Source organism: Phyllobates terribilis, unplaced genomic scaffold (genome assembly GCF_046119375.1).
Source record: "Phyllobates terribilis strain yellow unplaced genomic scaffold, ASM4611937v1 Scaffold_2692__1_contigs__length_113010, whole genome shotgun sequence".
NCBI lineage: Eukaryota > Metazoa > Chordata > Amphibia > Anura > Dendrobatidae > Phyllobates > Phyllobates terribilis.
Window position 1 is genome coordinate 27,925 of NW_027365449.1, and position 24,862 is coordinate 52,786.

Here is a 24,862-nt window from a genome sequence, read left to right on the forward strand (position 1 = left end):
CCTCACTCCGCTGAGGGGGTGTACGACCCCGGCCCACGCCCTCCTCACTTCAATGTGGGGGTGTACGACCCCGGCCCACGCCCTCCTCACTTCGCTGTGGGGGTGTACGACCCCGGCCCACGCCCTCCTCACTTCGCTGTGGGGGTGTACGACCCCGGCCCACGCCCTCCTCACTTCGCTGTGGGGGTGTACGACCCCGGCCCACGCCCTCCTCACTTCGCTGTGGGGGTGTACGACCCCGGCCCACGCCCTCCTCACTTCGCTGTGGGGGTGTACGACCCCGGCCCACGCCCTCCTCACTTCGCTGTGGGGGTGTACGACCCCGGCCCACGCCCTCCTCACTTCGCTGTGGGGGTGTACGACCCCGGCCCACGCCCTCCTCACTTCGCTGTGGGGGTGTACGACCCCAGCACCCGCCCTCCTCACTTCGCTGTGGGGGTGTACAACCCCGGCCCGTGCCCTCACCAGCCTCTCTATACGCCGCCATCTCTACACCGTACATATGGTAATGATATAATGAGTATGGACGAGAATTCAGCCTGAAGTTGCACAAAACTGAATTCTGTGGAGTTGTAGGACACAAACTGAACCCGCACCCTGCTAAATGGTGTAATAACGACATGTGGCTCAACCATAGCCCTGATATTGATGACCTGAGGGCATAACCTGCTGGGACTTGTAGTTCTACAGCTGCAGGAAAGTTCTGCTTATAAATACACTGGTACCAGTAGGGAATAGCCTGGAAGAGACCCAGCAGGAGCAGAAAGTGGCCCATATTTACGCTTCGCGCTGCAGCTTGGTCCGCCTCGGTGCCCGTAGTTGACATTTGGCGGTAAAGTGTGGAGGGAGTTGGTGACGGCTGACTCTCGTTACGGGGCGTTATGGCGGAGGAAGAGGAGCAACGACTGCCGCACACCCAGGTAACAGTCTACTAGTAACTTATGTGCCGGTTATTACCGGAGTATCCGGCGAGTTACAGCCCGGTGTACGCTCTGACATCTTACATCTGCTCAGTACAGCGCGGCGGGACTGTGACTGTGCTCACTGCGCCATCTGGCGGTGGTTTTGTGAAATTACATATTTTTTTTCCCCTCAGCGCGCCCTCTGCTGGCCACTTCAGTGATGAGCACCCGTGTTCCTGCTGTGCAGCGTTTTCATTGCTGGTTATGACGTCACATTTGTGCGATGACGTCATAATTGTAGAAGAAAGTCACGAGAGAAACTGTCTCACTTTTTCTTTTTTTTTTAAATGCATTGCTGATCATGTTGTATTTTGTCTATTTGGGATATGTGTTATATTGATAAAACTCATACGGTATATATATATGTATACACACACACTGCAGAATTTTCATTGTCTCTGCTGTTTCTCTTTCTAGGTCTATTGGTATATTTTTGAGTAAAATGGACATTGTTGTTTTAGTCTATAAACTACTGACAACTTGTCTCCGAAATTCAAAGCTAAAAATTTTGCATTTATTTGCAGAAAATGAGAAATCGTCAAAATAATAAAAAAGAAACAGAGATCCAGTGATCCAGAGATCCAGTGCTTCCAGACCTCAAATAATGCCAAGAAAACAAGTTCTTAGTCATTTAGAAACAACAATCCTCGAGCTTTATCTCAGGCAGAGTTCAGACATCAATACTTGGTGGAATATCCATGATTTTTGATCCCGGCTTTCCTGCGTCTTGGCTGCTTTCCTCCAGTCTTTCACGCTGCTTTTGGGTGACCTTATGCCACTCCTGCCGTTCTTCTTTGATGGCTTGTGACCGTCCATCTTCCTCTTGATTACATTCCAGAGGTTTTCCATGGGGTTCAGGTCTGGAGATTGGGCGGCCATGACAGGGTCTTGATGTGATGCCCCTTCATCCACACATTGATTGACCTAGCTGTGTGGCATGGGGCATTGTCCTCAGAGTTGGGGACCATTGCCTGAGCAGAAGGAAGCAAGTGTTTTTCCAGGATAACCTTGTATGCGGCTGGATTCATACGTCCTTCGCCCAATTCCAGCCTTGCTGAAGCATCCCCAGATCATCACCGATCCTCCACCAGATTTCACAGTGGGTGCAGACACTGTGGCTTGTACGCCTCTCCAGATCTCCGTCTAACCATTAGACGACCAGGTGTTGGGCAAAGCTGAAAATTAGACTCATCAGAGAAGATGACCTTACTCCAGTCCTCTATGGTCCAATCCTTATGGTCTTTGGTCATCTTCAGCCTGGCTCTCCATTGCTTCTCATTGATGGAAGGCTTTTTCCTAGCTTTACATGACTTGAGGCCTCTAGGAGCCGGTTATGAACTGTTCCTGCCGTGCTCTTCACCCCGGCTGCCATTCCTTTTGTCGGTCACTTGATGTCATCCTGCGGTTGCTGAGTGACATTGGAATAAGATGACGGTCATCCCGGTCAGTGGAGAGTCGCTTTCGCCCTCTGCCGGTCTGTAGCTTTGTTGTCCCCAATGTCTGCTGCTTGACCTTGTTGTAATGGACTGCCGTCTTCCAAATTTTATGGATGGAGGCAACATGACGCTCACTGTATCCCTCTGCTAGTAAAGCCAGAATTGAGCCCTTCTTTTCCTCACTCAAGACTTTTCTTTTCAGCTCCTTTGGCATGGTGAAAAGTTATTTTTTCATTCCAATTACTTTTGGGCTCTTCCTAGCACTTGTTTTGCCATCCAGCTTGTCCTATTGCCAGAGGATTGTGAAGACCACCGCAGTTGTTTTTTTTTTATACTTTCCCTCATTACATAAGATTTGGTTCAGGTGATCACGATTCACTGATCAGTATTTACCAGAATGGTGTAAATCTGCTTGAAATGTAACTACATTTTCGCACAACTTTTAGAAAAGTGGGTGGAGTTTATGCCGACGGGGCGTGGCCAAGGGGCGCCCGACAAATTTACCATAATTTACGCCGGACTCGTCGGTACCATAGACCTGTACTTTTATTATTTTCTTTACTTATTTTTAGCCATATTGTATCTTTTTTTTTGTACAGAAACATTTTTTTTTTTTTTTTTTTTAATCTCAAATTCTCAGAATATTTTTTTCACTATTTTTCTTTATTTTATTTTTTATAAAAATTCTGATGGTTCTTTAGACTTACAGATGTTCAAGGTTTTTCTTTTAAATTCCTCACTTATTTTTATTTTTTTTCGCCCCAGAACAGGATATTATTACTTTTCGGACTCGTTAGGGAGTTTTTGTTTTTTTTGTTTTTTTTTTCTTGGGTTACAAAAAAAAAAATGCAAAATCAATGAGATCTCCAACATCTCATTCACATTGTGTCTTTTTTTTTTTTCTTCCCCTTTTGTAAGTTGACCTGCTTTGCCGTATGTTAATTATTTTACCATTTCTACTGCTATTTTTTTTTTTTTTTTTTTTTTTTTTGAGATCAATTCGAAAAAAAAAGGAAAAAACGTTTTCTACAGAAAAAAAAAAAATCACATAAAAAAAAAAAAATGAACAATTTAAAGTGGAATGGCCGCTGCAGCGAGGACGCTCCGGCGATCAGAACCTCCGATCTGCTTTGTAATATTTCTGTAGTTGCAGTTTTCTTGGCGAATCCCCAGCAGTGAGAATTACCCGATTGACCGTCGGGATCGGGGGTCCCATTCTTCGGACCCTTATCCTTTTGATTTGTTTTCATTCTGGACACCCCGCTTTAGGAGACTGATCCTTTCTTGCTTATTTTCCCTCTTTTTTTCCCAGCAGTTGAGGGCTGCGGTGCATTATACTGTGGGGGGCCTCTGCCAGGAGATTGCCGAGGAAAAGCAAGTTGCTTTCAGTAAGCAAGCTGTCGCAGCGATTTCAGAAATCACCTTCAGACAATGCGGTAAGAGAGAACTCGAAAGTCAAAATTAAATTAGAAAGCTACATAAGTTTTCATTATACGATGATTAAGTTGTATTTCCTAAACCAGAAACCCCCCCCCCCCTTTAATTACTACCCTCCTCCCGCCCTCGCAGACCCCATCCCCCCCATCTGTGACTTACCGCCACATTGTCCTTTTTAGGTTGCTGACGAATTCACGTGAAGCGCTCGCTCCTCTGTCTTGATGTCCTTCCAAGGTTTTTAATGATGAGTTTTCCCAGCCGCGCTAATTAAGGATCTCATTTCCATTTTTTTTCTCACTCAACAGAAACGTTTGCAAAGGACCTTGAGATATTTGCACGGTAAGTGTGAGAGCGATGAGACATGATGATTGCAGATCCCGGCACCCCACAGTCATGTGACCAGCGGCAGCACCAGATCTCATGTCATACGTGTGTAACTGCACAGGAAAGCTGTATCTCCAGTATTGTGCTCCAGAGCTGCACTCACTATTCTGCTGGTGGAGTCACTGTGTACATACATTACATTACTGATCCTGAGTTACATCCTGTATTATACTCCAGAGCTGCACTCACTATTCTGCTGGTGCAGTCACTGTGTACATACATTACATTACTGATCCTGAGTTACATCCTGTATTATACTCCAGAGCTGCACTCACTATTCTGCTGGTGCAGTCACTGTGTACATGCATTACATTACTGATCCTGAGTTACATCCTGTATTATACTCCAGAGCTGCACTCACTATTCTGCTGGTGCAGTCACTGTGTACATACATTACTGATCCTGAGTTACATCCTGTATTATACTCCAGAGCTGCACTCACTATTCTGCTGGTGCAGTCACTGTGTACATACATTACATTACTGATCCTGAGTTACATCCTGTATTATACTCCAGAGCTGCACTCACTATTCTGCTGGTGCAGTCACTGTGTACATACATTACATTACTGATCCTGAGTTACATCCTGTATTATACTGCAGAGCTGCACTCACTATTCTGCTGGTGCAGTCACTGTGTACATACATTACATTACTGATCCTGCGTTACATCCTGTATTATACTCCAGAGCTGCACTCACTATTCTGCTGGTGCAGTCACTGTGTACACACATTACATTACTGATCCGGAGTTACCTCCTGTATTATACTCCAGAGCTGCACTCACTATTCTGCTGGTGCAGTCACTGTGTACATACATTACTGATCCTGAGTTACATCCTGTATTATACTCCAGAGCTGCACTCACTATTCTGCTGGTGCAGTCACTGTGTACATACATTACTGATCCTGAGTTACATTCTGTATTATACTCCAGAGCTGCACTCACTATTCTGCTGGTGCAGTCACTGTGTACATACATTACATTACTGATCCTGAGTTACATCCTGTATTATACTCCAGAGCTGCACTCACTATTCTGCTGGTGCAGTCACTGTGTACATACATTACATTACTGATCCTGAGTTACATCCTGTATTATACTGCAGAGCTGCACTCACTATTCTGCTGGTGCAGTCACTGTGTACATACATTACATTACTGATCCTGAGTTACATCCTGTATTATACTCCAGAGCTGCACTCACTATTCTGCTGGTGCAGTCACTGTGTACATACATTACATTACTGATCCTGAGTTACATCCTGTATTATACTCCAGAGCTGCACTCACTATTCTGCTGGTGCAGTCACTGTGTACATACATTACTGATCCTGAGTTACATTCTGTATTATACTCCAGAGCTGCACTCACTATTCTGCTGGTGCAGTCACTGTGTACATACATTACATTACTGATCCTGAGTTACATCCTGTATTATACTCCAGAGCTGCACTCACTATTCTGCTGGTGCAGTCACTGTGTACATACATTACATTACTGATCCTGAGTTACATCCTGTATTATACTGCAGAGCTGCACTCACTATTCTGCTGGTGCAGTCACTGTGTACATACATTACATTACTGATCCTGAGTTACATCCTGTATTATACTCCAGAGCTGCACTCACTATTCTGCTGGTGCAGTCACTGTGTACATACATTACATTACTGATCCTGAGTTACATCCTGTATTATACTCCAGAGCTGCACTCACTATTCTGCTGGTGCAGTCACTGTGTACATACATTACTGATCCTGAGTTACATTCTGTATTATACTCCAGAGCTGCACTCACTATTCTGCTGGTGCAGTCACTGTGTACATACATTACATTACTGATCCTGAGTTACATCCTGTATTATACTCCAGAGCTGCACTCACTATTCTGCTGGTGCAGTCACTGTGTACATACATTACATTACTGATCCTGAGTTACATCCTGTATTATACTGCAGAGCTGCACTCACTATTCTGCTGGTGCAGTCACTGTGTACATACATTACATTACTGATCCTGCGTTACATCCTGTATTATACTCCAGAGCTGCACTCACTATTCTGCTGGTGCAGTCACTGTGTACACACATTACATTACTGATCCGGAGTTACCTCCTGTATTATACTCCAGAGCTGCACTCACTATTCTGCTGGTGCAGTCACTGTGTACATACATTACTGATCCTGAGTTACATCCTGTATTATACTCCAGAGCTGCACTCACTATTCTGCTGGTGCAGTCACTGTGTACATACATTACATTACTGATCCTGAGTTACATCCTGTATTATACTCCAGAGCTGCACTCACTATTCTGCTGATGCAGTCACTGTGTACATACATTACATTACTGATCCTGAGTTACATCCTGTATTATACTCCAGAGCTGCACTCACTATTCTGCTGGTGCAGTCACTGTGTACATACATTACTGATCCTGAGTTACATCCTGTATTATACTCCAGAGCTGCACTCACTATTCTGCTAGTGCAGTCACTGTGTACATACATTACATTACTGATCCTGAGTTACATCCTGTATTATCCTCCAGAGCTGCACTCACTATTCTGCTGGTGCAGTCACTGTGTACATTCATTACATTACTGATCCTGAGTTACCTCCTGTATTATACTCCAGAGCTGCACTCCCTATTCTGCTGGTGCAGTTACTGTGTACATTACAGTACTGATCCTGAGTTACCTCCTGTATTATACTCCAGAGCTGCACTCACTATTCAGCTGGTGCAGTCACTGTGTACATACATTACATTACTGATCCTGAGTTACTTCCTGTATTATACTCCAGAGCTGCACTCACTATTCTGCTGATGCAGTCACTGTGTACATACATTACATTACTGATCCTGAGTTACATCCTGTATTATACTCCAGAGCTACACTCACTATTCTGCTGGTGCAGTCACTGTGTACATACATTACTGATCCTGAGTTACATCCTGTATTATACTCCAGAGCTGCACTCACTATTCTGCTGGTGCAGTCACTGTGTACATACATTACATTACTGATCCTGAGTTACATCCTGTATTATACTCCAGAGCTGCACTCACTATTCTGCTGGTGCAGTCACTGTGTACATACATTACATTACTGATCCTGAGTTACATCCTGTATTATACTCCAGAGCTGCACTCACTATTCTGCTGGTGCAGTCACTGTGTACATACATTACTGATCCTGAGTTACATCCTGTATTATACTCCAGAGCTGCACTCACTATTCTGCTGGTGCAGTCACTGTGTACATACATTACATTACTGATCCTGAGTTACATCCTGTATTATACTCCAGAGCTGCACTCACTATTCTGCTGGTGCAGTCACTGTGTACATACATTACATTACTGATCCTGAGTTACATCCTGTATTATACTGCAGAGCTGCACTCACTATTCTGCTGGTGCAGTCACTGTGTACATACATTACATTACTGATCCTGAGTTACATCCTGTATTATACTCCAGAGCTGCACTCACTATTCTGCTGGTGCAGTCACTGTGTACATACATTACTGATCCTGAGTTACATCCTGTATTATACTCCAGGGCTGCACTCACTATTCTGCTGGTGCAGTCACTGTGTACATACATTACATTACTGATCCTGCGTTACATCCTGTATTATACTCCAGAGCTGCACTCACTACTCTGCTGGTGCAGTCACTGTGTACATACATTACATTACTGATCCTGTGTTACATCCTGTATTATACTCCAGAGCTGCACTCACTATTCTGCTGGTGCAGTCACTGTGTACACACATTACATTACTGATCCGGAGTTACCTCCTGTATTATACTCCAGAGCTGCACTCACTATTCTGCTGGTGCAGTCACTGTGTACATACATTACTGATCCTGAGTTACATCCTGTATTATACTCCAGAGCTGCACTCACTATTCTGCTGGTGCAGTCACTGTGTACATACATTACATTACTGATCCTGAGTTACATCCTGTATTATACTCCAGAGCTGCACTCACTATTCTGCTGGTGCAGTCACTGTGTACATACATTACTGATCCTGAGTTACATCCTGTATTATACTCCAGAGCTGCACTCACTATTCTGCTGGTGCAGTCACTGTGTACATACATTACATTACTGATCCTGAGTTACATCCTGTATTATACTCCAGAGCTGCACTCACTATTCTGCTGGTGCAGTCACTGTGTACATTCATTACATTACTGATCCTGAGTTACCTCCTGTATTATACTCCAGAGCTGCACTCCCTATTCTGCTGGTGCAGTTACTGTGTACATTACAGTACTGATCCTGAGTTACCTCCTGTATTATACTCCAGAGCTGCACTCACTATTCAGCTGGTGCAGTCACTGTGTACATACATTACATTACTGATCCTGAGTTACTTCCTGTATTATACTCCAGAGCTGCACTCACTATTCTGCTGGTGCAGTCACTGTGTACATACATTACATTACTGATCCTGAGTAACATCCTGTATTATACTCCAGAGCTGCACTCACTATTCTGCTGGTGCAGTCACTGTGTACATACATTACATTACTGATCCTGAGTTACATCCTGTATTATACTCCAGCGCTGCACTCACTATTCTGCTGGTGCAGTCACTGTGTACATACATTACATTACTGATCCTGAGTTACATCCTGTATTATACTCCAGAGCTGCACTCACTATTCTGCTGATGCAGTCACTGTGTACATACATTACATTACTGATCCTGAGTTACATCCTGTATTATACTCCAGAGCTACACTCACTATTCTGCTGGTGCAGTCACTGTGTACATACATTACTGATCCTGAGTTACATCCTGTATTATACTCCAGAGCTGCACTCACTATTCTGCTGGTGCAGTCACTGTGTACATACATTACATTACTGATCCTGAGTTACATCCTGTATTATACTCCAGAGCTGCACTCACTATTCTGCTGGTGCAGTCACTGTGTACATTCATTACATTACTGATCCTGAGTTACCTCCTGTATTATACTCCAGAGCTGCACTCCCTATTCTGCTGGTGCAGTTACTGTGTACATACTTTACATTACTGATCCTGAGTTACATCCTGTATTATACTCCAGAGCTGCACTCACTATTCTGCTGGTGCAGTCACTGTGTACATACATTACATTACTGATCCTGAGTTACTTCCTGTATTATACTCCAGAGCTGCACTCACTATTCTGCTGGTGCAGTCACTGTGTACATACATTACATTACTGATCCTGAGTTACATCCTGTATTATACCCCAGAGCAACACTCACTATTCTGCTGGTGCAGTCACTGTGTACATACATTACATTACTGATCCTGAGTAGCATCCTGTATTATACTCCAGAGCTGCACTCACTATTCTGCTGGTGCAGTCACTGTGTACATACATTACATTACTGATCCTGAGTTACATCCTGTATTATACTCCAGAGCTGCACTCACTATTCTGCTGGTGAAGTCACTGTGTACATACATTACATTACTGATCCTGAGTTACATCCTGTATTATACTCCAGAGCTGCACTCACTATTCTGCTGGTGCAGTAACTGTGTACATACATTACATTACTGATCCTGAGTAACATCCTGTATTATACTCCAGAGCTGCACTCACTATTCTGCTGGTGCAGTCACTGTGTACATACATTACATTACTGATCCTGAGTAACATCCTGTATTATACTCCAGAGCTGCACTCACTATTCTGCTGGTGCAGTCACTGTGCACATACATTACACTACTGATCCTGAGTTACATCCTGTATTATACCCCAGAGCAACACTCACTATTCTGCTGGTGCAGTCACTGTGTACATACATTACATTACTGATCCTGAGTAACATCCTGTATTATACTCCAGAGCTGCACTCACTATTCTGCTGGTGCAGTCACTGTGTACATACATTACATTACTGATCCTGAGTTACATCCTGTATTATACTCCAGAGCTGCACTCACTATTCTGCTGGTGCAGTCACTGTGTACATACATTACATTATTGATCCTGAGTAACATCCTGTATTATACTCCAGAGCTGCACTCACTATTCTGCTGGTGCAGTCACTGTGTACATACATTACATTACTGATCCTGAATTACATCCTGTATTATGCCCCAGAGCTGCACTCACTATTCTGCTGGTGCAGTCACTGTGTACATACATTACTGATCCTGAGTTACATCCTGTATTATACTCCAGAGCAACACTCACTATTCTGCTGGTGCAGTCACTGTGTACATACATTACATTACTGATCCTGAGTAACATCCTGTATTATACTCCAGAGCTGCACTCACTATTCTGCTGGTGCAGTCACTGTGTACATACATTACTGATCCTGAGTTACATCCTGTATTATACTCCAGAGCTGCACTCACTATTCTGCTGGTGCAGTCACTGTGTACATACATTACATTAGTGATCCTGCGTTACATCCTGTATTATACTCCAGAGCTGCACTCACTATTCTGCTGGTGCAGTCACTGTGTACATACATTACATTACTGATCCTGAGTTACATCCTGTATTATACTCCAGAGCTGCACTCACTATTCTGCTGATGCAGTCACTGTGTACATACATTACATTACTGATCCTGAGTTACATCCTGTATTATACTCCAGAGCTGCACTCACTATTCTGCTGGTGCAGTCACTGTGTACATACATTACATTACTGATCCTGAGTTACATCCTGTATTATACTCCAGAGCTGCACTCACTATTCTGCTGGTGCAGTCACTGTGTACATACATTACTGATCCTGAGTTACATCCTGTATTATACTCCAGAGCAACACTCACTATTCTGCTGGTGCAGTCACTGTGTACATACATTACATTACTGATCCTGAGTAACATCCTGTATTATACTCCAGAGCTGCACTCACTATTCTGCTGGTGCAGTCACTGTGTACATACATTACATTACTGATCCTGAGTTACATCCTGTATTATACTCCAGAGCTGCACTCACTATTCTGCTGGTGCAGTCACTGTGTACATACATTACACTACTGATCCTGAGTTACATCCTGTATTATACTCCAGAGCTGCACTCACTATTCTGCTGGTGCAGTCACTGTGTACATACATTACATTACTGATCCTGAGTTACATCCTGTATTATACCCCAGAGCAACACTCACTATTCTGCTGGTGCAGTCACTGTGTACATACATTACATTACTGATCCTGAGTAACATCCTGTATTATGCTCCAGAGCTGCACTCACTATTCTGCTGGTGCAGTCACTGTGTACATACATTACATTACTGATCCTGAGTTACATCCTGTATTATACTCCAGAGCTGCACTCACTATTCTGCTGGTGCAGTCACTGTGTACATACATTACATTACTGATCCTGAGTTACATCCTGTATTATACTCCAGAGCTGCACTCACTATTCTGCTGGTGCAGTCACTGTGTACATACATTACACTACTGATCCTGAGTTACATCCTGTATTATACTCCAGAGCTGCACTCACTATTCTGCTGGTGCAGTCACTGTGTACATACATTACATTACTGATCCTGAGTTACATCCTGTATTATACCCCAGAGCAACACTCACTATTCTGCTGGTGCAGTCACTGTGTACATACATTACATTACTGATCCTGAGTAACATCCTGTATTATACTCCAGAGCTGCACTCACTATTCTGCTGGTGCAGTCACTGTGTACATACATTACATTACTGATCCTGAGTTACATTCTGTATTATACTCCAGAGCTGCACTCACTATTCTGCTGGTGCAGTCACTGTGTACATACATTACATTACTGATACTGAGTTACATCCTGTATTATACTCCAGAGCTGCAGTCACTATTCAGCTGGTGCAGTCACTGTGTACATACATTACATTACTGATCCTGAGTTACATCCTGTATTATACTCCAGAGCTGCACTCACTATTCTGCTGGTGCAGTCACTGTGTACATACATTACATTACTGATCCTGAGTAACATCCTGTATTATACTCCAGAGCTGCACTCACTATTCTGCTGGTGCAGTCACTGTGTACATACATTACATTACTGATCCTGAGTTACATCCTGTATTATGCCCCAGAGCTGCACTCACTATTCTGCTGGTGCAGTCACTGTGTACATACATTACTGATCCTGAGTTACATCCTGTATTATACTCCAGAGCTGCACTCACTATTCTGCTGGTGCAGTCACTGTGTACATACATTACATTACCTATCCTGAGTTAGATCCTGTATTATACCCCAGAGCAACACTCACTATTCTGCTGGTGCAGTCACTGTGTACATACATTACATTACTGATCCTGAGTAACATCCTGTATTATACTCCAGAGCTGCACTCACTATTCTGCTGGTGCAGTCACTGTGTACATACATTACATTACTGATCCTGAGTTACATCCTGTATTATACTCCAGAGCTGCACTCACTATTCTGCTGGTGCAGTCACTGTGTACATACATTACTGATCCTGAGTTACATCCTGTATTATACTCCAGAGCTGCACTCACTATTCTGCTGGTGCAGTCACTGTGTACATACATTACTGATCCTGAGTTACATCCTGTATTATACTCCAGAGCTGCACTCACTATTCTGCTGATGCAGTCACTGTGTACATACATTACATTACTGATCCTGAGTTACATCCTGTATTATACTCCAGAGCTGCACTCACTATTCTGCTGGTGCAGTCACTGTGTACATACATTACTGATCCTGAGTTACATCCTGTATTATACTCCAGAGCTGCACTCACTATTCTGCTGGTGCAGTCACTGTGTACATACATTACCTTACTGATCCTGAGTTACATCCTGTATTATACTCCAGAGCTGCACTCACTATTCTGCTGGTGCAGTCACTGTGTACATTCATTACATTACTGATCCTGAGTTACCTCCTGTATTATACTCCAGAGCTGCACTCCCTATTCTGCTGGTGCAGTTACTGTGTACATTACAGTACTGATCCTGAGTTACCTCCTGTATTATACTCCAGAGCTGCACTCACTATTCAGCTGGTGCAGTCACTGTGTACATACATTACATTACTGATCCTGAGTTACATCCTGTATTATACTCCAGAGCTGCACTCACTATTCTGCTGGTGCAGTCACTGTGTACATACATTACATTACTGATCCTGAGTTACATCCTGTATTATACTCCAGAGCTGCACTCACTATTCTGCTGGTGCAGTCACTGTGTACATACATTACATTACTGATCCTGAGTAACATCCTGTATTATACTCCAGAGCTGCACTCACTATTCTGCTGGTGCAGTCACTGTGTACATACATTACATTACTGATCCTGAGTTACATCCTGTATTATACTCCAGAGCTGCACTCACTATTCTGCTGGTGCAGTCACTGTGTACATACATTACTGATCCTGAGTTACATCCTGTATTATACTCCAGAGCTGCACTCACTATTCTGCTGGTGCAGTCACTGTGTACATACATTACATTAGTGATCCTGAGTTACATCCTGTATTATACTCCAGAGCTGCACTCACTATTCTGCTGATGCAGTCACTGTGTACATACATTACATTACTGATCCTGAGTTACATCCTGTATTATACTCCAGAGCTGCACTCACTATTCTGCTGGTGCAGTCACTGTGTGCATACATTACATTACTGATCCTGAGTTACATCCTGTATTATACTCCAGAGCTGCACTCACTATTCTGCTGGTGCAGTCACTGTGTACATACATTTCTGATCCTGAGTTACATCCTGTATTATACTCCAGAGCAACACTCACTATTCTGCTGGTGCAGTCACTGTGTACATACATTACATTACTGATCCTGAGTAACATCCTGTATTATACTCCAGAGCTGCACTCACTATTCTGCTGGTGCAGTCACTGTGTACATACATTACATTACTGATCCTGAGTTACATCCTGTATTATACTCCAGAGCTGCACTCACTATTCTGCTGGTGCAGTCACTGTGTACATACATTACATTACTGATCCTGAGTTACATCCTGTATTATACCCCAGAGCAACACTCACTATTCTGCTGGTGCAGTCACTGTGTACATACATTACATTACTGATCCTGAGTTACATCCTGTATTATACTCCAGAGCTGCACTCACTATTCTGCTGGTGCAGTCACTGTGTACATACATTACTGATCCTGAGTTACATCCTGTATTATACTCCAGAGCTGCACTCACTATTCTGCTGGTGCAGTCACTGTGTACATACATTACTGATCCTGAGTTACATCCTGTATTATACTCCAGAGCTGCACTCACTATTCTGCTAGTGCAGTCACTGTGTACATACATTACTGATCCTGAGTTACATCCTGTATTATACTCCAGAGCTGCACTCACTATTCTGCTGGTGCAGTCACTGTGTACATACATTACCTTACTGATCCTGAGTTACATCCTGTATTATACTCCAGAGCTGCACTCACTATTCTGCTGGTGCAGTCACTGTGTACATTCATTACATTACTGATCCTGAGTTACCTCCTGTATTATACTCCAGAGCTGCACTCCCTATTCTGCTGGTGCAGTTACTGTGTACATTACAGTACTGATCCTGAGTTACCTCCTGTATTATACTCCAGAGCTGCACTCACTATTCAGCTGGTGCAGTCACTGTGTACATACATTACATTACTGATCCTGAGTTACATCCTGTATTATACTCCAGAGCTGCACTCACTATTCTGCTGGTGCAGTCACTGTGTACATACATTACATTACTGATCCTGAGTTACATCCTGTATTATACTCCAGAGCTGCACTCACTATTCTGCTGGTGCAGTCACTGTGTACATACATTACTTTACTGATCCTGAGTTACATCCTGTATTATACTCCAGAGCTGCACTCACTATTCTGCTGGTGCAGTCACTGTGTACATACATTACATTACTGATCCGGAGTTACATCCTGTATTATACTCCAGAGCTGCACTCACTATTCTGCTGGTGCTGTAACTGTGTACATACATTACATTACCTATCCTGAGTTACATCCTGTATTATACTCCGGAGCTGCACTCACTATTCTGCTGGTGGAGTCACTGTGTACATACATTACATTACTGATCCTGAGTTACCTTCTGTATTATACTCCAGAGCTGCACTCACTATTCTGCTGGTGCAGTCACTGTGTACATACATTACATTACTGATCCTGAGTTACATCCTGTATTATACTCCAGAGCTGCACTCACTGTTCTGCTGGTGCAGTCACTGTGTACATACATTACATTACTGATCCTGAGTTACATCCTGTATTATACTCCAGAGCTGCACTCACTATTCTGCTGGTGCAGTCACTGTGTACATACATTACATTACTGATCCTGAGTTACATCCTGTATTATACTCCAGAGCTGCACTCACTATTCTGCTGGTGCAGTCACTGTGTACATACATTACATTACTGATCCTGAGTTACAGCCTGTATTATACTACAGAGCTGCACTCATTATTCTGCTGGTGCACTCACTGTGTACATACATTACATTACTGATCCTGAGTTACATCCTGTATTATACTCCAGAGCTGCACTCACTATTCTGCTGGTGCAGTCACTGTGTACATACATTACATTACTGATCCTGAGTTACATCCTGTGTTATACTCCAGAGCTGCACTCATTATTCTGCTGGTGCAGTCACTGTGTACATACATTACATTACTGATCCTGAGTTACATTCTGTATTATACCCCAGAGCTGCACTCACTATTCTGCTGGTGCAGTCACTGTGTACATACATTACATTACTGATCCTGAGTTACATCCTGTATTATACTTCAGAGCTGCACTCACTATTCTGCTGGTGCAGTCACTGTGTACAGACATTACATTACTGATCCAGAGTTACATCCTTTATTATACTCCAGAGCTGCACTCAAGATTCGGCTGGTGCAGTCACTGTGTACATACATTACATTACTGATCCTGAGTTACATCCTGTATTATACTCCAGAGCTGCACTCACTATTCTGCTGGTGCAGTCACTGTGTACATACATTACATTACTGATCCTCAGTTACCTCCTGTATTATACTCCAGAGCTGCACTTAGTATTCTGCTGGTTCGGTCATTGTGTACATACATTACATTACTGATCCTGAATTACCTCCTGTATTATACTCCAGAGCTGCACTCAGTATTCTGCTGGTTCGGTCATTGTGTACATACATTACATTACTGATCCTGAATTACATTCTGTATTATACCCCAGAGCTGCACTCACTATTCTGCTGGTGCAGTCACTGTGTACATACATTACATTACTGATCCTGAGTTACATCCTGTATTATACTCCAGAGCTGCACTCACTATTCTGCTGGTGCAGTCACTGTGTACATACATTACATTACTGATCCTCCGTTACCTCCTGTATTATACCCCAGAGCTGCACTCACTATTCTGCTGGTGCAGTCACTGTGTACATACATTACATTACTGATCCTGAGTTACATCCTGTATTATACTCCAGAGCTGCACTCACTATTCTGCTGGTGCAGTCACTGTGTACATATATTACATTACTGATCCTCAGTTACCTCCTGTATTATACTCCAGAGCTGCTCTCACTATTCTGCTGGTGCAGTCACTGTGTACATACATTACATTACTGATCCTGAGTTACCTCCTGTATTATACTCCAGAGCTGCACTCACTATTCTGCTGATGCAGTCACTGTGTACATACATTACATTACTGATCCTGAGTTACATCCTGTATTATACTCCAGAGCTGCACTCACTATTCTGCTGGTGCAGTCACTGTGTACATACATTACTGATCCTGAGTTACATCCTGTATTATACTCCAGAGCTGCACTCACTATTCTGCTGGTGCAGTCACTGTGTACATACATTACCTTACTGATCCTGAGTTACATCCTGTATTATACTCCAGAGCTGCACTCACTATTCTGCTGGTGCAGTCACTGTGTACATTCATTACATTACTGATCCTGAGTTACCTCCTGTATTATACTCCAGAGCTGCACTCCCTATTCTGCTGGTGCAGTTACTGTGTACATTACAGTACTGATCCTGAGTTACCTCCTGTATTATACTCCAGAGCTGCACTCACTATTCAGCTGGTGCAGTCACTGTGTACATACATTACATTACTGATCCTGAGTTACATCCTGTATTATACTCCAGAGCTGCACTCACTATTCTGCTGGTGCAGTCACTGTGTACATACATTACATTACTGATCCTGAGTTACATCCTGTATTATACTCCAGAGCTGCACTCACTATTCTGCTGGTGCAGTCACTGTGTACATACATTACCTTACTGATCCTGAGTTACATCCTGTATTATACTCCAGAGCTGCACTCACTATTCTGCTGGTGCAGTCACTGTGTACATACATTACATTACTGATCCTGAGTTACATCCTGTATTATACTCCAGAGCTGCACTCACTATTCTGCTAGTGCAGTCACTGTGTACATACATTACATTACTGATCCTGAGTTACATCCTGTATTATACTCCAGAGCTGCACTCACTATTCTGCTGGTGCAGTCACTGTGTACATACATTACTGATCCTGAGTTACATCCTGTATTATACTCCAGAGCTGCACTCACTATTCTGCTGGTGCAGTCACTGTGTACATACATTTCTGATCCTGAGTTACATCCTGTATTATACTCCAGAGCAACACTCACTATTCTGCTGGTGCAGTCACTGTGTACATACATTACATTACTGATCCTGAGTAACATCCTGTATTATACTCCAGAGCTGCACTCACTATTCTGCTGGTGCAGTCACTGTGTACATACATTACATTACTGATCCTGAGTTACATCCTGTATTATACTCCAGAGCTGCACTCACTATTCTGCTGGTGCAGTCACTGTGTACATACATTACATTACTGATCCTGAGTTACATCCTGTATTATACCCCAGAGCAACACTCACTATTCTGCTGGTGCAGTCACTGTGTACATACATTACATTACTGATCCTGAGTAACATCCTGTATTATACTCCAGAGCTGCACTCACTATTCTGCTGGTGCAGTCACTGTGTACATACATTACATTACTGATCCTGAGTTACATCCTGTATTATACTCCAGAGCTGCACTCACTATTCTGCTGGTGCAGTCACTGTGTACATACATTACTGATCCTGAGTTACATCCTGTATTATACTCCAGAGCTGCACTCACTATTCTGCTGGTGCAGTCACTGTGTACATACATTACTGATCCTGAGTTACATCCTGTATTATACTCCAGAGCTGCACTCACTATTCTGCTGGTGCAGTCACTGTGTACATACATTACCTTACTGATCCTGAGTTACATCCTGTATTATACTCCAGAGCTGCACTCACTATTCTGCTGGTGCAGTCACTGTGTACATTCATTACATTACTGATCCTGAGTTACCTCCTGTATTATACTCCAGAGCTGCACTCCCTATTCTGCTGGTGCAGTTACTGTGTACATTACAGTACTGATCCTGAGTTACCTCCTGTATTATACTCCAGAGCTGCACTCACTATTCAGCTGGTGCAGTCACTGTGTACATACATTACATTACTGATCCTGAGTTACATCCTGTATTATACTCCAGAGCTGCACTCACTATTCTGCTGGTGCAGTCACTGTGTACATACATTACATTACTGATCCTGAGTTACATCCTGTATTATACTCCAGAGCTGCACTCACTATTCTGCTGGTGCAGTCACTGTGTACATACATTACTTTACTGATCCTGAGTTACATCCTGTATTATACTCCAGAGCTGCACTCACTATTCTGCTGGTGCAGTCACTGTGTACATACATTACATTACTGATCCGGAGTTACATCCTGTATTATACTCCAGAGCTGCACTCACTATTCTGCTGGTGCAGTCACTGTGTACATACATTACATTACCTATCCTGAGTTACATCCTGTATTATACTCCGGAGCTGCACTCACTATTCTGCTGGTGGAGTCACTGTGTACATACATTACATTACTGATCCTGAGTTACCTTCTGTATTATACTCCAGAGCTGCACTCACTATTCTGCTGGTGCAGTCACTGTGTACATACATTACATTACTGATCCTGAGTTACATCCTGTATTATACTCCAGAGCTGCACTCACTGTTCTGCTGGTGCAGTCACTGTGTACATACATTACATTACTGATCCTGAGTTACATCCTGTATTATACTCCAGAGCTGCACTCACTATTCTGCTGGTGCAGTCACTGTGTACATACATTACATTACTGATCCTGAGTTACATCCTGTATTATACTCCAGAGCTGCACTCACTATTCTGCTGGTGCAGTCACTGTGTACATACATTACATTACTGATCCTGAGTTACAGCCTGTATTATACTCCAGAGCTGCACTCACTATTCTGCTGGTGCAGTCTCTGTGTACATACATTACATTACTGATCCTGAGTTACAGCCTGTATTATACTACAGAGCTGCACTCATTATTCTGCTGGTGCACTCACTGTGTACATACATTACATTACTGATCCTGAGTTACATCCTGTATTATACTCCAGAGCTGCACTCACTATTCTGCTGGTGCAGTCACTGTGTACATACATTACATTACTGATCCTGAGTTACATCCTGTATTATACTCCAGAGCTGCACTCACTATTCTGCTGGTGCAGTCACTGTGTACATACATTACATTACTGATCCTGAGTTACATCCTGTATTATACTCCAGAGCTGCACTCACTATTCTGCTGGTGCAGTCACTGTGTACATACATTACATTACTGATCCTGAGTTACATCCTGTGTTATACTCCAGAGCTGCACTCACTATTCTGATGGTGCAGTCACTGTGTACATACATTACATTACTGATCCTGAGTTACATCCTGTATTATACTCCAGAGCTGCACTCACTATTCTGCTGGTGCAGTCACTGTGTACATACATTACATTACTGATCCTGAGTTACATCCTGTATTATACTCCAGAGCTGCACTCACTATTCTGCTGGTGCAGTCTCTGTGTACATACATTACATTACTGATCCTGAGTTACAGCCTGTATTATACTACAGAGCTGCACTCATTATTCTGCTGGTGCACTCACTGTGTACATACATTACATTACTGATCCTGAGTTACATCCTGTATTATACTCCAGAGCTGCACTCACTATTCTGCTGGTGCAGTCACTGTGTACATACATTACATTACTGATCCTGAGTTACATCCTGTATTATACTCCAGAGCTGCACTCACTATTCTGCTGGTGCAGTCACTGTGTACATACATTACATTACTGATCCTGAGTTACATCCTGTATTATACTCCAGAGCTGCACTCACTATTCTGCTGGTGCAGTCACTGTGTACATACATTACATTACATTACAGATCCTGAGTTACATCCTGTATTATACTCCAGAGCTGCACTCACTATTCTGCTGGTGCAGTCACTGTGTACATACATTACATTACTGATCCTGAGTTACATCCTGTATTATACTCCAGAGCTGCACTCACTATTCTGCTGGTGCAGTCACTGTGTACATACATTACATTACTGATCCTGAGTTACATCCTGTGTTATACTCCAGAGCTGCACTCACTATTCTGCTGGTGCAGTCACTGTGTACATACATTACATTACTGATCCTGAGTTACATCCTGTATTATACTCCAGAGCTGCACTCACTATTCTGCTGGTGCAGTCACTGTGTACATACATTACATTACTGATCCTGAGTTACATCCTGTATTATACTCCAGAGCTGCACTCACTATTCTGCTGGTGCAGTCACTGTGTACATACATTACATTACTGATCCTGAGTTACAGCCTGTATTATACTACAGAGCTGCACTCATTATTCTGCTGGTGCACTCACTGTGTTACATACATTACATTACTGATCCTGAGTTACATCCTGTATTATACTCCAGAGCTGCACTCACTATTCTGCTGGTGCAGTCACTGTGTACATACATTACATTACTGATCCTGAGTTACATCCTGTATTATACTCCAGAGCTGCACTCACTATTCTGCTGGTGCAGTCACTGTGTACATACATTACATTGCTGATCCTGAGTTACATCCTGTATTATACTCCAGAGCTGCACTCACTATTCTGCTGGTGCAGTCACTGTGTACATACATTACATTACAGATCCTGAGTTACATCCTGTATTATACTCCAGAGCTGCACTCACTATTCTGCTGGTGCAGTCACTGTGTACATACATTACATTACTGATCCTGAGTTACATCCTGTATTATACTCCAGAGCTGCACTCACTATTCTGCTGGTGCAGTCACTGTGTACATACTTTACATTACTGATCCTGAGTTACATCCTGTATATACTCCAGAGCTGCACTCACTATTCTGCTGGTGCAGTCACTGTGTACATACATTACATTACTGATCCTGAGTTACATCCTGTATTATACTCCAGAGCTGCACTCACTATTCGGCTGGTGCAGTCACTGTGTACATACATTACATTACTGATCCTGAGTTACATCCTGTATTATACTCCAGAGCTGCACTCACTATTCTGCTGGTGCAGTCACTGTGTACATACATTACATTACATTACTGATCCTCAGTTACCTCCTGTATTATACTCGAGAGCTGCACTCAGTATTCTGCTGGTTCGGTCATTGTGTACATACATTACATTACTGATCCTGAATTACCTCCTGTATTATACTCCAGAGCTGCACTCAGTATTCTGCTGGTTCGGTCATTGTGTACATACATTACATTACTGATCCTGAATTACATTCTGTATTATACCCCAGAGCTGCACTCACTATTCTGCTGGTGCAGTCACTGTGTACATACATTACATTACTGATCCTGAGTTACATCCTGTATTATACTCCAGAGCTGCACTCACTATTCTGCTGGTGCAGTCACTGTGTACATACATTACATTACTGATCCTCCGTTACCTCCTGTATTATACTCCAGAGCTGCACTCACTATTCTGCTGGTGCAGTCACTGTGTACATACATTACATTACTGATCCTCAGTTACCTCCTGTATTATACTCCAGAGCTGCACTCACTATTCTGCTGGTGCAGTCACTGTGTACATACATTACATTACTGATCCTCAGTTACCTCCTGTATTATACTCCAGAGCTGCACTCACTATTCTGCTGGTGCAGTCACTGTGTACATATATTACATTACTGATCCTCAGTTACCTCCTGTATTATACTCCAGAGCTGCTCTCACTATTCTGCTGGTGCAGTCACTGTGTACATACATTACATTACTGATCCTGAGTTACCTCCTGTATTATACTCCAGAGCTGCACTCACTATTCTGCTGGTGCAGTCACTGTGTACATACATTACATTACTGATCCTCAGTTACCTCCTGTATTATACTCCAGAGCTGCACTCACTATTCTGCTGGTGCAGTCACTGTGTACATACATTACATTACTGATCCTGAGTTACATCCTGTATTATACTCCAGAGCTGCACTCACTATTCTGCTGGTGCAGTCACTGTGTACATACATTACATTACTGATCCTCAGTTACCTCCTGTATTATACTCCAGAGCTGCACTCAGTATTCTGCTGGTTCGGTCACTGTGTTATTGTTGGGGGCTGACATCTGGTGACTATAACTACATCACAATAGGCCGCTGTTTGCTCTTGAGCCTTCTCTTTGTTCTGATGCGTGAGTTTCGCTGTGACACTTGCCTCCGGCCCCGGGATGTCACGCTGCGCATTGTTGATGATGCACGACGCCTGGTCGATGTGATCGGAGCGATCTCTGCGCTCTATGACATTCTTTCCTGACGTCACGGCATTAGTGCGACGCTCTCCTCCGTGCTGAGCTCAGTGTTTGCCGAGATCCGATCCATCACATTACCTGCAGGTGTCAGGAGATTGTGGGGTAATTGTCTCCATTGTCCTGAGACCCTTCAATCTGCCAGTAGAAGGGTCTGCAGTATCACAGGGTCCTCAGTCCTCGCAGGTGCCTCGCGCTCGTGTGCGGTGACGGCTTTCTGTAATGGGATGTAATTGCTTTTCTATATCCAGATTGCTTTCATCTTCCACCAACACCCACTCCGCCGCCGCTTCTTCACCGTTTGCATTGACTTTTCTTTTTTCAGCTTTGAAGATCTTAAACTTTCTTTTTATGAAAATGTTGTTTTTTTTCTTTAAAAGAGACTTTCTGATTTCAGAAAAGTTGTTTCCCCAGGTCCAACGCAGCTCTCCTGATCTCTTTTAATTGCCCGCAGAGGTAACGTCCCATTGACAACGCTGCAGCCAATCAGTCAGCTCAGCAGCTCGCGCCAACTACATTTATGCCTGGGGAAAACTGGAAAATCCTTTATTTTTATTTTTTTATCTGCATGAAAATCACAATATTTCTATGTGCAAAAAAATAAACAAAAAAATTCACTTTCATTGTCTTATAAAATTAAAAAATAAATGTTCCGGAGCTTCTAATTGCAAGAATATAAGACTTTACAGTTGCAGCGTCTGCCGCGGCCTGGACGAGCTCTCGCTTTTATCTTCAGATCTGTAAAATCCTTTTCTTCACTTCTTACATAGACATGGAAAAAGGAGCACGATCAGCATGGACGACGTGAAGCTGCTCTGCAGGCGCAGCCGATCGCTGGTAAGTATATTTCTATACGGTGAATGTATCCTAAGGGGAGACTCCGGAGGACTTCTCATTCTTGGGCTGTGTTCACATTTTGCTTTTTTATGCAAATACTGATCTGTTGCGTAAATGATACAGACAGATTATGGGGTCTCTCTGGGCTCCTTTTTGTGTTTGTTTTTAGAATGAAGAATAAATTCTGCTGCTGCTTTTTTCTCTTTCTTCTTCTTCTGTTCTGAAAACGAACAACTGACAGAATCCAAACGGCCTCCAAAATAATAAATGGAGGACCTCCTCTTTTGTGTAGTACAGGCCCAGTTTCTGTGTTATACAGTCACTCATACTCATTCCTGTTTTCTAGCTCAATCACATCTCCACCCACAGTGATGAGATTGCGGCCAGCAACCAGGAGCAGAAAGCGAAAAGAAAGAAGTCTGTCACCGCCGGGAAGAGGCGGTCGGATGGTAATTCAGAGGTGGCCGAGAGCGAGGACCACAACATGGATTGAAGGAGTCATGTACGGGTCTCCTCTGCGACAGATCACAAAATAATGTAAATATACCTGGAATTATCTCCCAGGTCTGAGGTGTAAAATATCTGTTTGTCTTTTTTGTGTGAAAATGTCAGTATTGTTTAAAAATAAATAAATCCGTTTTATAGATATTCTCATTCTGTGTGGAACTTTTTTTCTTGTAATAAATACATTTATTTCAGTGGGGAAATGGGAGTAAGACCTTTCCGTTCTCCCTCCTCCACTCCCGTCTGTACGTCCTTTCTCCCTCCTCCGCTCCCGTCCGGCCATTCTCCCTCCTCCGCTCCCGTCCGGCCGTTCTCCCTCCTCCGCTCCCGTCCGGCCGTTCTCCCTCCTCCGCTCCCGTCCGGCCGTTCTCCCTCCTCCACTCCCGTCCGGCCGTTCTCCCTCCTCCACTCCCGTCCGGCCGTTCTCCCTCCTCCACTCCCGTCCGGCCGTTCTCCCTCCTCCCGCTCCCGTCCGTC

General features: G+C 43.3%; 1 protein-coding gene across 2 annotated transcripts; it reads left to right on the plus strand.

The window, feature by feature from the left end:
• The first annotated feature begins 791 nt into the window (after positions 1–791).
• Positions 792–24,535, plus strand: LOC141246892 (centromere protein S-like). Of its 2 annotated transcripts, none has more exons than XM_073669163.1 (5): positions 792–920; positions 3,711–3,834; positions 4,141–4,174; positions 23,815–23,881; positions 24,228–24,535. In XM_073669163.1, the coding sequence occupies exons 1-5, from the start codon at positions 882–884 to the stop codon at positions 24,372–24,374; spliced, it is 411 nt and encodes a 136-aa protein (XP_073525264.1). In that variant the 5' UTR covers positions 792–881; the 3' UTR covers positions 24,375–24,535. The 2 variants fall into 2 exon arrangements, with proteins under 2 accessions (XP_073525264.1, XP_073525265.1); XM_073669164.1 differs by having other exon boundaries at positions 3,714–3,834.
• Positions 24,536–24,862: the final 327 nt, after the last annotated feature.

What these genes read in the sequence shown, in the direction of transcription:
- LOC141246892 (XM_073669163.1), top strand. Translation starts at nt 882, where the DNA reads ATGGCGGAGGAAGAGGAGCAACGACTGCCGCACACCCAG. An exon ending in GACCTTGAGATATTTGCACG is followed by an intron (nt 4,175 to 23,814) that starts GTAAGTGTGAGA and finishes CTTCTTACATAG; the next exon opens with ACATGGAAAAAGGAGCACGA. An exon ending in GCAGGCGCAGCCGATCGCTG is followed by an intron (nt 23,882 to 24,227) that starts GTAAGTATATTT and finishes CCTGTTTTCTAG; the next exon opens with CTCAATCACATCTCCACCCA.